Raw genomic sequence first — 17,247 nt, 5'->3', positions numbered from 1 at the left:
ATGCAAGGCAATTTACAAACACCAAATTCTACTGTCTATTCAAGCGAATTACGTTAATTTCTCTGGCAGGACGATAGATACTAGGACCGAGAATCGGTATTATTTCGTTAAAACTTCGAGGCTTAGTTACTTTTGCTTAAAATTGTTTAGATAATGTTAAAGGGAAAACCAACATGGCTGCCGCTGTGAATTAAGCGACGGTTGGTTGACGCGCCGGGCGCGGAATGCCTCTAAGCTGAATAAGCTGAGAGGTAGCGGTTACCAACACTTGGAAGAACTAAGTTAAAAATGGATACCCTAACTATCACAGACAAAGATTGTGCACTTTTTTGCCGTAACTATTAGTAAAACACTCCTAACTAGCTAGGCTTTCAACCCCCCAACAGCAATAAACCCTGGCAAGCAAACTTCCTATTTTGATCTGGTTCTTTCTGGCATCTATTCTATACACGTGCTTCTGTCTCGTCCGCCGAGGACAGCACAAGTAAACAGAGAATTCGCGGGGCAAATTGTTTGCTCGCCGCTAAAATAAAGCTCTGGCGCCTTTCGCCGTTACCATAATAAGAATTTGCTACCTACGCCTCTTTTAACACTTCTACAATGAAATACTAAAACGTACCTAAGCTAACAATTGGTTTATAGAATAATCATATTATGAATGGAATCCTACCGTGAGTCAGTGTGTCTTCTTTCCTGCAGTGTGCTTGATTTACGTTTTGTAAATAATTTACATTTCCGTTTTACAACGGATAAACGCGATTACAAGCTTTTTAGCAAGCCCGAATTCGATCCTCGGCGAGGTCGACAATGTTACGTATATAGGGCCTTGAGAAGAACTAGATCTAAACAGAAATGATTGAGGGATTTCAAGAGGGATTGCTTTAACTTACCGTAAACTGATAGTTATTAATGAAACTTTAGAGGGAAGGTCGCCAGGAAAAAAAAAAAAAAAAAAACGCAGACTCGTACTTAACAAACATTTATTTACTAAAAGGCCCGTGCTGGCTTGGAGAAAAGGTAAATGATGGCTCGTTGCCGTTATGCTGGTTTTCATACACCTGGGTAATGCAACACTTGCGGGCAGAGACATGACACGAGCTCAGGGATCCTGAAAAGATCCCTAGATTAAACGAGATAAAAGGAAAATGGACTTCTTTCTTGATTAAGGCTGATTAATTCTCTAACATTGGGGAATGTGAAACTCGAATGGGTTCACTGAGGTATACACGAAGCTTGGTCTTTAACAAGTCACAAAGGGGGCCGTGGCCGATGAAGGACAAAGGGCTTTGATGTAGAAGGGGTAAAAATGAGAATTGAAAATGACTTTAGCAAGAGTCGTATGGTATAAAAAGGGTTCTGGGTTGATTTTACACTTTCAGACGTACTTATGCAATATTATGTGTATCCTTTAAGAAGAATGCGGCCTGACCTCTGTCAGTCTGGGGTCCGTGTCCACCAGCACGTCGTGGGTAGGCTAATTTTGGGAGGCTGGCCATTTGACCTCTTTCGTCCGAGATCACGTCTCGCAGCCGACTGAGAGCGATACTGTTTTTTCGAAATCACGGGGGCTTCCAAAAACCGCCTCGAGCATTACCTGAAGGTAGTAAACACAAAACGCCAGCAATTGGTAAGGAAGAATAGGTCTTATGTAAAAGTCCCTGAATCCATCTCGAAGCCTCTACTCTTGTGACTGTGCCTCTCTACCCTACTTCCGTCAGGACCGGAAATATCATTCCTAGACATACCCACTGCTCCCAACCACAGTCGCTTCAGAGAAGGCATGCCTGCTAATTTATAATTAAATATAATAAAACTCGCGGAAGGCGAGGCGTTCTATAGACTTAGCAATATTATATATATATGTATGTATATATATACATATATAGTATATATATACAATATATATATAATATATATATATATATATATATTATATATATATATATATATATATATATATATATATTATAATATTTCGTAAAAAGGATAAGTCTCAAGCATAAAAGCGCATTGGAACTGTTAAAACTAGGGCTATATTCAGTGGAATATAGTCCTTAGGAGCCATGTCAGTCCACCTAAATTAGTCCTTAGTTTTAAACCTCTTACAACTTGAGATATATATATATATATATATAATATATAATATCTATATATATATATTACAATATAATATATATATATATAAATATCAATATATATATATATATATATAGATATATATATATATATATATATATATATTCATTCGAGCTGCAAATGCTTAATCTCTAATTTGCTCACCCGGAATTTATATATTTTCATATATGTACCGAAGGGGAATTTTCAGTTTGATAATAATTTCGTCCTCATGGAATCGATTCGACCACTGTCCGTGGACGAACCAGATCAGGACGGACAGTGGACGTTACCGAATCGGCCATCAGAGGGGCATGTCACTGTCCGTACTATTTCGTTCTGTCCAATGGACATGGTGTCATCCCATGATTGAACTAATTATTATCACTAAAATTCCCTTCGTTACATATATGAAATATATCATTCCAAGGTAAGAGCGAATTAGATTAAGGACATTATGTAGCTTGAAGATTTTATTGAATCACGGTGCTGTTGATCAATTATTTCATATATAAATTTCTTATATATACATATAAGATATATATATTATATATTATATATTATATATATATAATATATATATATATATAATATATTATATATTATATATATATATAGTCTATATATATATATATATATATATATATATATATATATATATATATATATATCTAATAGTATATATATATATACGTATATATATATATATATATATAATTAATATATAATATAATAGTATATATATAATATATATATATATATATATAATATATATATATATCGTATATATATATAATATATATTTATAATAATATATATATATATATATATATATATATAATATATCACTATGAACTTCGTCTATACTATATATATCTATTATACTAGAATAATTATATATAATATATATCTATATATAGTATATATATATTTATGAGATATATAATATTTATATAATAATTCTATATAAATAATACATATCTAATAATAATATATCCTATATCTCTAATATATATCTAGCTATATAATGTATATATATCATATCTATAATAATATCTATATATATAGTATATATATATAATATATATATATATCTATATATCTCTATATATATATACGATATCTTATATATTTATATATATATAGATTACATCAACGTGCTTTATAATTATCATAAGCTATAAAAGTCATATAATATCCAATTCACGCTGACATTGAAAATCTCCAAATGGGATTATCCCAACTGAAGGGAATTTATAAGTGATAAAGGGTTCGGTACCAATGTTTCTCAACACTTTGCACACAGTACCAATTTCTCCAGTCGGGGCGTTCAAACCACTGAGCAGCCGAGAGGTATATTTAATGGCCTTTTCTGCCATTCACCCCCCCCACCACCATGATAACTAATTGGTTACTTTGGAACACGTGCTCTTTTTATATTGTTTTTTTATATCACCGTGCATGATGTACAATTCATTAAGCTGCAAATGTTTAATAAAATATCCGTTCATGCTACGCTGGAAATCGCCCGATGTGAATCATGACTCAGGGAAATTATAAATGATAACTGATCGAATTGAAGTTCCCAAACATTAGACAGCAGTAGTAACTTCCAATGACTCGTCAATGTCAAACACTGAGGCCATCCAGAGAGGTATAAGTAACTTATGCTGATCTTCCGTAGGGGTTCCAATGTTACAGCTTAGCTATCATGGCGGAGGTGGGTTAATGCCAACGCCAAGTACATTTCCCCGTTCTCAGACGGTTCATAACTACGATAGATTCGGCATTAACTTATACTCTTTGTGGTGCGTGGTTTGATCGCGTTGACTAAAGTCATTGGAGGGTACATGCGTTTAATTGTTTTAGACACTTTAGTACGACCATTACATTTTATAGATTCCCCTTCGGTGATTACCGATTGGGCTATTCTGAGTAGTGTGAAATTGGATATTAAACACATTTAGCTTATATATTAATATATATATATGTATATTATATATATATATTATATCTATATTATATATATATATATATATATATGTAATATATATATATTATATATGTATATATAATATTATATATATATATATATATATATATTATATATGTGTGTATATATATATTAATATATATATATATATATATATATATGATATATATATATATATATATATATATATATATATAGATGTGTGTATATATATTATAATAATCTATAATATATAATTATATGTGTTATAATATATATATTATTATATATATATATATATATATATATATATGTGTATATATATATATATATATATTATATATATATATATAGTTATAATATATATAATCTATATCTATATCTATATTATATATATATATTATTATATATATAGTATTATATATAATTTATGAGTAACTTGATCACGAAGTAATATAAAACTGATGCTATGTTATAAATAACGTATTGCCAACACGGACGAAGTTGTGCCTCATTTTCTCCGTGCATATATATAATATATATATATAAACTAAAAAAAGTATATTATATATTAGTTAGAATGCTCTATATATATATCTAATATGACATCCATCAGTACTACACATCACGCGTGAAACCGGAAAAAAGCTTCTGACTCACATAACGCAAGGGGCGCTGCCAACCAAGTCACACAAATCCTGACCTTTCGAACTGATTGAGTCCGAAATGCTCGCACCACACATATGTAATATACATATATATGGTGATGTATAGTATACACTATATGCGTGTGGTGTACTTTGGATTGCAAGGTCCGCCCTGATGACGGACAACTTAAAATTTAAATAAAACGTAATTAATCCTTTAAGAAAACTTTCAACTTTAACAGCGTAATTACTTTTTTTTATGAGATGTGTTCATTGGTTTCAAACGACCGTGCAGACTGCAGCACGATCACATTTTATAAAATGTGGAGACTGGGCATTTCTTGTCAAAGGTTTCTATTGAGAACGACTTTTTCGTGTACTATTTTGGAAATAGCACGCTTCGTTATTATGAGTAACTTCGACAATATTGACTGTCAGTATTACAGCCTTACTTTGTTTGAATCCATAGTGATTCGGCTTCCGCATAGCTTGCATTGTGACCTCTTTGTGAGAACGTGGCTTTATTACGTAGATACTTAGCGATTGTGTGCGTCCTTTTTTTTTTTTTAATTGTATCATTAATAATTTTTTTTTTTTTTTTGTCCCCCCCCCGTTTTTTTTCCAAGTAGCACAGCTCTAATTTTGTACAACTAATATTCCGTTCGTATTACATATTTGTATCATAAAATAATTGACACAGTAATGAAACAGCCCTCAGAAGATACATATCTCCATTAAGAGCTCTGGACAGTAAATTAAATGTCATTCTATGATAAAAGAACGGATGCTATATAGACGCCGTAACTACGTCGTAAGTTGACACTAACCAAGGTTCGTTCAAACTTGGTTGTAGAATGACTCTTAGAAGTGACCATTATAATTGTTTAGTAACAGAGTTACAACAATACGTTTTTTACGCCTAAAATCGTTTCAACCGCCATTACTCCTTGAACCTTGTTCTTAAAAATGGCGAGGAAGTAACTTTCTCGTTAGGAATTAATATTGTGCGTAAATTTCGAAATATGACAAATATATGGACAATATAACTACACGGCTATGTAGCTGGAAATTACTGAAAGTACTTGACAGCCTTTGACTAATTTCTGCCATAAGGTAATATCTCAAATGAGTTCATCAAAGTTTTATCAAAATGCGCTCGTTAATTTTTTTATTTGTCCCGTTCTGCTGCTAAACGCAGTTAAACGAACGGTACAAATGCACTGTCCAGACAGACAGTCAAACATTAAGCTAGAAGCAATAAAAAACTTAACCTCTACTGTAAAATCAATTGCCTCTCAAGATGTTCATAACATGATATAATTATTTAATCAAAGTGTAAGCAAAATTATTTAAGTTATTATTATAAATTGCGTTGTTAGATTAATATACTTATGAAATATTTTCATTCGTCTAAACTCACGTTTTTCAATTTTAGTTGTGTGGCATTTTGGGCCAATATTGCAACCACTTGTCTGCCCATTTTCTGCGAAACACATTATGATTCAGTATGGCTCAGAACGCACGTCTAAACCCCCCACATACCATCAGGCTATAGTATTCACATCACCGTTGCTCTATGTCTAGGCAGTCCCTTAAGACGCTCCTATTGTATGTTATATAACCTCACGGCTGGAAACTCTAAGTCTCTCTCAAGAGTTCACATAGGCTGGATGTATTTTCACCTCTCCTGAGGATGTCTTGAAAAGCATCCTCGCACGAGGTGGAACATACATCCTGCCTTATATGAACTCTCGAGAGAGAACTGAGGTTTCCAGCGCTGGGATTGGCTTTATCAACGCCCAATCAGGATAGGGTCCTGTTAGGGACTGCTAGACTCAATGCACGGTTTGGTGAATCTACTGGAGTACCTGGGATTAATTTTATTAAATTGCGTGTTTAGGATTATTGTACCTTAAAAAAATATTTCTTCTCCTCGTCTAAACTCATTTTCTAATTTTAGCCTTGTGTCAATTGCAATATTGCGGCGATTTGTCTGCCATTTTCTGCCAAAACTCATATCATCTTCATCTGTCAGTGTGACGCCAGAACAAGAGTAGAGCTGAAAGGGAAACTGAGAGTAAATGAAGTTTTAAAGGTGTAACAGGAGGAAGACCTCGCAGCTGCACCAGAAAACAAAATGTTAGGAGAGGGTGAATGGAAAGCAAGATGGAGGAAAGATAATATGAACGGAGGTACAATAAAAAGAATGGCAGGGGTTGCAGTTAGGGGCCGAAGGGACGCTGCGAAAGAACCTTAAGTAATGCCTACAGAGCACCGCGTGAGGTGCACTGGTGGCACTAACCCCCCCACCCCCAACCCACAACCTCACCCCGAGTCAGGGACTCTAGTACGTGAACTAATAGATATTGGGAAAAGTTGCTTAGGATATCTGTCAATGATAAAAAAAAGTCGTAATTTACACAATTCAACTCGTCAGGAATGTACGTTATGTCAGTTACCTTCAGATGTATCACACTGCATTTTTTTTTTTAGCTGTTAACACTTCCAACCCCATTTTTGCATGATTAGTTCAAATTTAACGAGATTGGATCAATTTGCACTACGCTTTGTTCAGTGGATTATATTTACCCTTACATATTTTTGTTTGATATGTTTGAATTTACACTTTTATCAAAGGGTTTTGCTTTCCTTTTATTAATTCACCTCTCTCACAGAAAAACATTTTTTTATACAAAATAGTTGAAGCTAACGATACTGATGTGTATGTATAACTAACTGAAAGGAAAATATAAATTGAAACGAGCGTGATCATCGTACACTATAAGATAGGAAACTTATTTTCATTTTTGTAATGTGTACCGTAATAAACATTTGAATCTAATGGATTTCGTGATATATAATGGAAAGACGAAAGTACTGAACAAGTGAATACTTGTTAACAGCAACATTTATAATTAGAAGAAAATTTACTTGTAATAATAAGAAATATATTTGTCCGTAATGTACAGGATAAATAAATTGAAAGATATAACTTGCAGTATCATCATCCATTTGGAAGACCAAAGTGGAATGCAAAAATGTAACGCTATGGCGGATTTGAAGGGGGCTGAGGGACCTGGTTACGTGGGGTCCCACCCCTTTTGGATATGAATAATAGAACGGTTTTCTTTCGATAAATCATCACTAGTAGCAAAAAATTTTTTAGTTATGATTATTTCAACAGCAACAACTGTACAACAACAAAAACAATAACTACTACTACTGTAGTATATATATATATATATATATATATATAATATATATATATATATATATATATATATAATGTATAAGCTTCGTTGCTTATACCCCCTCTACCCTCGATATGAAAGATTCTAGAAACTACCACTGATGTAACATGCAAACGAAATGGGTGTCATTTCCTCTTCGTAACTCATTATGCTTCCAGAAGGATTTACATTATGCATAGTCGGCTTAGTACTTGAATCCTGCGAGAATTGGAGGCCCATAAAGAGAAAAAAAAAAAAGATTGTTCACGCGTTACCGGGGGACTGACGCCATTACTCGTAATTATCTTAATCTACGCGAACGCGGTACAACTTTGAATCACAATGTGCAGGTTCAGAGCGAGTGGGTATAATGATTCTCACTCTCTCTCTCTCTCTCTGGAGAGAGATATATATATGTGTGTATATATATATATATATATATATATATATATATATATATATATATATATATATATATATATATATTTGTTAGGAACTCTGTTATTCTGATGAGATATTGAACAAAAACACTTATTATTACTTTAAAATTAAAATAATTTGTCCAGGCATTTACTGGGCATTCCAACAAAATTGCTTCTACTACGATAGCTTGTAGGCTAAAGAGTAAAGTTTACCAGCAATACAGACAATAAAATACACTTTATTGAGGGATTAATTGAAAAAACGAACGTAAAAATCAAAATTTATTACAAGAAGTTACTTGCACACATCCTCGAATTATTGGCTGAGGGCACAGTCACATACACTTACAACTCCCATTCAGACTCACAGCTAACTTTCACTCAAATGATAGTTAGAGGGAAAGTGTCGAGGTGAAGGGAGAAAAACAACTTCCGCACTAAGTCAGTATAAGTGAGAGATTAAAGAAAGAAAGAAAAATTCTTAACCTAACCATTACATATATATATGTTCCCACGGTACGGACAAAAACACAATCTCAGCACTGAAGCAGTTTAGCAAACGAGTGATAGTTTCGATGACACTCCGGCTTTAGTCGTCCCAGGACACTATTGCTCAACCACAAGGAAATGAGTCTATTCTTGGATAAAAAGAACACACCTAATCGGAAGCTTACTCTTCTTCATGACCAAAAGACCTCCTAATGACCTTCAGAAGATCTCGAGACAACGGCCGTTTGTAGGATGATTTCACCATAACTAGTCGAGAGGTTGGACGATGACAATGGTCTCGGTACACTCGGAAGCACGAGAATGCAACTGCAGCCACAAAAGGGGGTCAGGTGTATGCATCCAAGGACACTGATGCATCAGCAGCAGACGAGTTCACTCAAAGAAAGATTTCCAACAAAATATACGTAGCAGAGCAATGGTGCAAGGTGGTGATTGCTACACTGATCAACGGGCCGTGAAAAAGGGCGAGAACTTCTCTACAGGAGAGCCGAAAGCAATCTCCCCTCCATCAAGATGAAAAATATGTAAATCGCCTCTTAAATAGTCCAACGTGGCAAGAGGCAGAAGATGAAACTACCGAAGCACTTATACATGAAAGTAAAGAGAACTTTTCATGGGCGAAGTACCAATTAGCAAATAACAACATTCGATGGGGGACGCGCAACAATACAAAACTCGAACTAAAAATTCGAGGCTCAAATGAACTGATAAAATATTGACAGCAATTAATAAACAAATGTTTACTTTAATGGAGCCACGAGATAAAACTTAAGTAGCTGATATTACAGCCCCCTATAAGAAAAAAAAAAATTTTTTTTTAGACAAAAAACTGAATTGTAAACTTACATTAATAATAATAAAAAAAAATGGTTATCTTGAAGATAATTAACAGGAGTACCAAAGCAAATTCTAAACTCTTCCCCCAAAAATGGGTGAACATAATTAGACTAAACATAATCTGAAATAAAAAATAATTAATGTCAAAAAAATATATATACAGAGTAAAAACACTCATAAATCCTAGACAAAGCATCGGGCACAATATTCTTTCTTCCGGCAATATGCTTAATAATAAGGTTGTACTCCTGGAGTACTAAACTCCATCTAAGTATTCGTAAGTTTTTGTTCTTAAAACGGTTAATGAAAATCAATGGGTTGTGATCCATGTAAACTTCTATTTGGGAGAAGTGATTTGATAAATAAACGTTAAAATGATTTAGCGCTTTAATTAAAGCAAGGGCCCCCTTTTCTATTGTCGAATATTTCCTCTCGGCCGGTGACAATTTCTTTGAGAAGAAAGCTACTGGATGGCTAATTCCTTCTTGGTCTCTCTGGAGAAGCACTGCACCCAATCCGGTGTCGCCCGCATTTGTGGCTAAAGAGAAAGGGAGAGAAAAATCGGGGGATCGCAAAAGTGGGTAGCTTGTCAGGGCACTTTTTAACTTCAAAAGCCGCCTGACAATTACTATCGCAAACAAAGTTTACATTTTTCTTTAACAGATCTGTTAAAGGAATGGCCAGGTCAGAGAAATTTTGAATAAATCTGTTATAATATCCTACCATACCGAGGAATCTTCTCACATCTCTCCGGTTGGTAGGGACAGGAAAAATTGTTATGGCTTCTACATTCGCCTTTTTAGGAGCTACTTCGCCCAATCCAATTTCATGTCCTAGGTAAACAACCTTGGCTCTAGCAAAGTCACTTTTTCTTAAATTTATAACAAGACCAGCTTTTCGAAGCTTTTCAAACAGGGCCTTAATTTGTTTAATGTGAGTGGGCCATTCGTCACTGTAGATCACCAAATCGACTATGTAGACGACACATCCTTCCAAATCACGGGTTACCAAGTTCATCAACCTCTGGAATGTGGCAGCTGCGTTTTTCATCCCGAATGGCATAACCAAACACTCATACAGTCACCCGTCACAAAAGCTAAAATTTCCCTTGCCCGAGTAAGACCGACCTGCCAGTACCCTTTTAATTAGTCGAACTTCCTGATGATCCACCCGATGGCAAAGCGGGATAAGAATCTCTTTTAGTAACCTCGTTGAGTTTTACAATAATCAGAACACAGTCGATTTTGCCAGTTCCTTCTTACAAGAACCACAGGGAGGAATCAACGGGCTAGTGCTTAAGAGTTATCAAATTATGGTCTAACATGTATTTAACCTCTTCCTTAATTATGTCCCTTTTTACGGGATTTCACCTGTAAGGGCATTGTTTTATAGGTTGGGTGTCCCCAACGTCTACATCATGTTCTAAAATAGTGGTCAATCCCGGTGCATCCTGAAAAAGGTCTTTATATTGATTTATTAAGTCAACAAGGGAAGAAGCTTTATCTGGATCCAAACGCTGAAATTTCAAAGAAAGGTTATTAAGGACATGAGAATTATTAGATAAAATATTTGGCCCAATCGTCAATTTCATCAACTTCGGTAACCACATCAACTAAAGAAATTGGTTCTACTTTATACTTCTTTGTTCACTACTTCTACTAACATAAGGTTTTAAACATATTTATATGGCAATCTTGAGACTTCCTCCTACGTCCAGAAGTCTCCACTAAGTAATTTACTTCACTTATTTCTTGAAAATTCTCCACGGCCCAGAAAATTGTGCCTTGAGAGGATTCCCAGGCACAGGAAGCAAAACCAGAACTCTGTCACCTAGTAAAAATTCTCTGGGTTTGGATTTTATGCCATAATTACTTTTCATTACAGCTTGCCCTTTTGCCAAATTTTCTTTAGCAAAAGTTTAGCTTGTAAATTCGAAATGTAGTCTAGTACATTGATCTCCGGAGTTTCCCCTTCCCAGTGCTCCCTGACCACATCAAGAGGACCTCTCACATTATGACCAAAGACTAGTTTGAAAGGAGAGAGCCCAATGGTTTCATTTTGAATAGATCTAGTAGCAAATAATGCATACTGCAATTCTTTGTCCCACTCGCTACCAGTCTCGAAACAGAATTTCTTCAAAACACTCTTCAAGGTTTGGTGGAACCTCTCCACCTGGCCCTGACTTTCAGGATGATAGGGAGTCGAGGTTGTATGTTTGACTCCTAGCTCCTCAATCTTCCTTTTAAAGTTTCTGCTGGTAAAATTTGTACCACAATCAGTTTGCAAAACCTTGGGAAAACCAAACCTAGTAAAAAATACAATTAATGCCTCCATGATTTTCTCACTCCCTATTCTCCGTAAGGGAATAGCCTCAGGGAAGCGTGACATCCTATCTATTATGGACAAAATATACTCATTGCCACTTCGTGTTCGTGGCAACAGACCAACCACATCTACTATGACTTCCCTAAAGGGTTCCCCGACAGCAGGAATTGGAATTAAAGGAGCTTTAGGTACCTTTTGATTTGGCTTACCCCCAATTTGGCAGGTGTTACAAGAGCAGACATGTTTATTTACATCTGTGTGCATTCCAGGCTAGAAGAAATGTTTGGCTAACTTCTGAAACGTCTTCCGGACACCGAAATTCCCGGCAAGATTGTTCTCATGAGACAACCATAACAATTTCTCCTGATACTTCTCGGGAACTACCAACTGATGGACTACTTCTATCTGGTCAGCAGGAGCTTCCACTGCTCTACTGACCCTATATAGTAGACCATCTTCTTTAACAAAATAGGGTTTTGAGAAATCATTTACAATAGATTCAGTAGTCACATCATTAAATTCCCTTGATTGGGCTTCCTTCAAGGCCTTGGGTTCCCAGTCGACATCATCAAAAATTTTACTACTCAATTTACCACTAGACACCAAATCAGTTTCCTGTCTATTTACACTTTCTAAGTCTAAATCCATTTCTTCTAAGTCGACTCCCCTTGAACGAGAACGAGTGACAATGGAAACAGGATCACCAAACTCTGGTAAAGAGCCATCACAAAGACAGTCTTTCTCCATCAAAGATAAAATTGGAAAAAAATTTAGTTTATTTTCAACCACCAAATCATTAGCAAAAATAAAGTCAATTCCAGGAATAGGCAAAGTATCCACTATAGCTAATTTTGCATCACCTGTAAATTAATCAGCTTCTAAATAAAGTGTTTCAAGAGGACACGATACTAATGTATTTGGAAAACCTCCCAAGACCACAAATCATTACTGGTAAACACAAAACACTGAGGCACCGATTTTCTTAAAATTAATGATTGTGCGGCTCCCATGTCACAAAATTTTAATACCTCTGCCTAGTATCTTGTCACTATTAATGAAAATAGACCCATTCGAGATATACTTACAAAATTTTAGTCACTTTGTTTCTTCTTCTGAAGGTTGTTCAGCTGTTAACAGATTGATTGTTTCCCTTATTGGCTAGCAAGGAATCTTTGCATTGCCCTACACTTGGCCTTGGTATGCCCCTTTCGACTACACCAAAAATATGTAATGTTTGACCTGCGCTCCAGAGTGACACTGCTTGTAGTACTTCTATTACTAAATCTATTACTATTGAAAAAACTATGCGGTATTACACTACTGACCTTACTCTCTATGCCAGCGTAGTTATTTTCATCTTTGACTACAAAGCTTGTTTCTTTTGGCTTATTACTCTTTCTCAAATTGTCGTGGGGGGAACCTTCCTTGCCAAAATTGAACTCCCTCTTCACAGATTCCTGATGATGAGCTAGTGAATATTCGTCAGCCGCAATTGCGATTTCTTGAAGAGGATCTATTTTGAGCTCTTCAAGATGTATTTTAAGGTCTTTAGCAACATTCTCTTAAATTCCTCTATCAGGATGAGCTCCTTTAGTTTATCAGTTATCCACCTCCTTACTCCTTAGCCAATCATAAAAAAATTCTCCTTTCTTCCTGGCAAATTCAATAAAGACAGCGTCCAAATCTTTCCTTACATCACGGAATTTTTGCCGATATGCTTCTGGGACGAGATCATACGCTTTCAATATAATGGATTTAACAATATCATAATCTGAGGAAAGTTCATCACTAAGTGTATTGTATACATGCTGAGCCTTACCTTTCAATTTGCATTGAACTAAAGTCGTCCACATATCTCGAGGCCACAAGAGTTTGATAGCAATACGTTCGAAAGCCGTGAAAAATTCAGGCACATCCTCTTCGATAAAGCAAGGAATTAACTTTATTGCAGTCATCAAGTTGAAATTATTTTTATAATTACTGTTATCACCACTCAACTTTATCTGAAGTTCTAATAACTCCTTTTCGAGTTGCCCATCCTTAGCTCTCTCCTCTGCTCGTAATTGTAAAGATTTAAATTCCAAATCTTTTATTTTACTCTGTTCCCTCAAGATATCTAACTTTAAGTCATCTGACGTCCCTGCTAGTTCCTGACTAACACTGTCCTGTTTTTCATTGCTACCAGGGGTTTCTTCACCATGACTAACTTCCAAAATAGATTCTTTATAAGCTTTAACAGCCTTAACCACCTCCCATAACAAAGGACCCTTCCTGATCTCAGTGGGGAGACTCAAACTAAAGAAGTCGGCAAAGAACCACAAATCATCACTTTTTAAATCATACAGCTTTCTTTCCCAATCATCATCTTCTAAGAAACGAATTGCCGCCCCCTCAACGTTTTCCTTTGGGGAACCCACGTTACCTACTTGGGTGAAACTTATTAGCAATTACCTAATTTTTATCTCCTTATAACCCCTCAAGTGCTTAACTGCTATATTGCTGGTAACTAATCCTGGCAGGGTCGCCAAAATGTTAGGAACTCTGTTATTCTGATGAGATATTTAACAAAAACACTTATTATTACTTTAATTTTAAAATAATTTGTCCAGCCTTTTACTGGGCATTCCAACAAAATTGCTTTTACTACGATAGCTTGTAGGCTAAAGGGTAAAGTTTACCAGCCATACAGACAATAAAATACACTTTATTGAGGGGGTAATTGAAAAAACGAACTTAAAAATCCAAATTTATTACAAGAAGTTACTTGCACACATCCTCGAATTATTGGCTGAGGACACAGTCACATACACTTACAACTCCCATTCAGACTCACAGCTAACCTTCACTCAAATGATAGTTAGAGGGAAAGTGTCTAGGAGAAGGGAGAAAAACAACTTCCGCACTAAGTCAGTAATAAGTGAGAGATTAAAGAAAGAAAGAAATTCTTAACCTAACTGAACACAATATTTACAGTAAGTACCATTACATATGTATATGTTCCCACGGTACGGACAAAAACACAATCTGAGCACTGAAGCAGTATGGCAAACGAGTGATAGTTTCGATGGCACTCCGGCTTTAGTCGTCCCAGGACACTATTGCTCAACCACAAGGAAATGAGTCTATTCTTCACGACCAAAAGGCCTCCTAACGAATCTCAGAAGATCTCGAGACAATGGCCGTTTGTAGGATGATTCTAGAGGTGTCACCATAACTAGTTGAGAGGACTCAAGACGTGGACGATGACGATGGTCTCGGTACACTTGGAAGCACGAGAATGCAACCGCAGCCACAAAAGGGGGTCAGGTGTATGCATCCAAGGACATTGATGCATCAGCAGCAGACGAGTCCACTCGAAGAAAGACTTCCAACAAAATATACGTAGCAGAGCAATGGTGCAAGGTGGTGATCGCCACACTGATCAACGGGCCGTGAAAAAGGGCGAGAACTTCTCTACAGGAGAGCCAAAAGCAATCTCCCCTCCATCCAGACGAAAAATATGTAAATCGCCTCTTAAATAGTCCAATGTGGCAAGAGGCAGAATATGAAACTACCAAAGTACTCGTACATGAAAGTAAAGAGAACTTTTCATGGGCGGAAGTACAATAGCAAAATAACAACATTCGGTGGAGGACGCACAACAATACAAAACTCAAACCAAGAATTCGAGGCTCAAAGGAACTGATAAAATATTGACAGCAATTAATAAACAAATATTTACTTTATTGGAGCCACGAGATAAAACTTAAGTAGCTGATATTACAATATATATATATATATATATATAGTATATATATATATATATATATATATATATATATATATATATATATATATATATATATATATATATATATATATATATATATATATATATATATATATATATATATATAATATATATATATATATATATATATATATATATATACAAACAGTCTGAAACTCAGACAGACAGACAGACCCCGAAACCTCTCATCAGCAATCTGCTCAAAGTGATTCACAGCGTCCTCCATTCAATCTTTACGGTCCCCCATCCATTCCCATCTATTCTCTCCCCCAACCGCAAACGACGTAACTCTGTATACACAGGATACTCGTTCGCTGCTCCTTAGCTCGGGCGAGATATGACATAGTTCAATGTCTCCGTTTTTCCTCGCCACTCACCACCTATCCCGGGGCGACGCCGGTACCGGCCCGTTCGTCCCCTCCCATCCTTACCCCCGACACGTCCCCTGCCACTCTAGGTCCTCATACCATACCACCACTCATTTGCCTTGGTATATTGGCTTTCCAAATATTGTGTGTCTGGAATGGCCCGTCTCAGGCTTGGTCTACCACTTGGAGGATAAGATATCTCTGCTTGAGACGTTGCGTCGGTTCGGGGGAGGGCGAAGTTTATGTGATATTTGGGGAAGAGTTTCGTTCTTATTAGTTTTAATTTTTTTTTTCTTTTATCATTTCGGGCAGGGAGAGAAATGGAATGCGGGAAGTTTATAGTTCATAAACAATATTTTAAGTTATGCGGTAAGGGCTTTTGGCTCGACGTTCATTTGCAGACGAACGGTGGATTTCTTTTGAGTTTTTTCAATGTAAAGATGCCATTTTAATTTTTATGCACGTAGATTAATAAATCGCACGAGAGACAAGTCTCTTTCTTGCCGTCACTCAACACACACAAACTCATGCATGCTCTCTTAGTCATTAACCTCACTCTCTCTCTCTCATATATATTTTAATATATATATATATATATATATATATATATATATATATATATATATATATATATATATATATATCTATATATAATATATATAATATAATATATAATATATATATTATATACATATATATATATATATATATATATATATATATATATATATATATATATTATATATATATATATATATATATAATATATATATATACATATATATATATATATATATATATATATATATATATATATATATATATATATATATATATATATATATATAATGTATACATATATCATGTATAGCACGTAACAAACTCTTTCTGAAACGCATCGACACGCACTCTTAAAATCCTTGAATAACATTGCTGTACTGAATGGTTTCTTAATTAAACAGTCCTCTCTCTCTCTCTCTCTCTCTCTCTCTCTCTCTCTCTCTCTCTCTCTCTCTCTCTTTGTTACACGC

At 35.2% G+C, this 17,247-nt stretch overlaps 1 protein-coding gene across 1 annotated transcript; it reads right to left on the bottom strand.

The window, feature by feature from the left end:
- Positions 1 to 11,099: 11,099 nt before the first annotated feature.
- Positions 11,100 to 12,300, bottom strand: LOC135218159 (uncharacterized). Its single transcript, XM_064254309.1, has 3 exons — positions 12,268 to 12,300; positions 11,684 to 12,022; positions 11,100 to 11,249 (listed from the first exon to the last, which is right to left on the bottom strand). The coding sequence occupies exons 1-3, from the start codon at positions 12,298 to 12,300 to the stop codon at positions 11,100 to 11,102; spliced, it is 522 nt and encodes a 173-aa protein (XP_064110379.1).
- Between the last annotated feature and the right edge of the window lie 4,947 nt (positions 12,301 to 17,247).

The sequence above is a fragment of the Macrobrachium nipponense genome, chromosome 9, assembly GCF_015104395.2.
Source record: "Macrobrachium nipponense isolate FS-2020 chromosome 9, ASM1510439v2, whole genome shotgun sequence".
Taxonomy (NCBI): domain Eukaryota; kingdom Metazoa; phylum Arthropoda; class Malacostraca; order Decapoda; family Palaemonidae; genus Macrobrachium; species Macrobrachium nipponense.
The sequence above is the reverse complement of the archived record's forward strand: the minus strand, read 5'-3'. Positions and strand labels throughout refer to the sequence as shown.

Coding starts and splice junctions, on each gene's coding strand:
- LOC135218159 (XM_064254309.1), bottom strand. CDS start 12,300: ATGTCTGCTCTTGTAACACCTGCCAAATTGGGG. Junction 12,023..12,267: donor TAACACCTGCCAAATTGGGG/GTAAGCCAAATC, acceptor GGTTTTCCCAAG/GTTTTGCAAACTGATTGTGG. Junction 11,250..11,683: donor GGGAAACTCCGGAGATCAAT/GTACTAGACTAC, acceptor TTGAAATTTCAG/CGTTTGGATCCAGATAAAGC.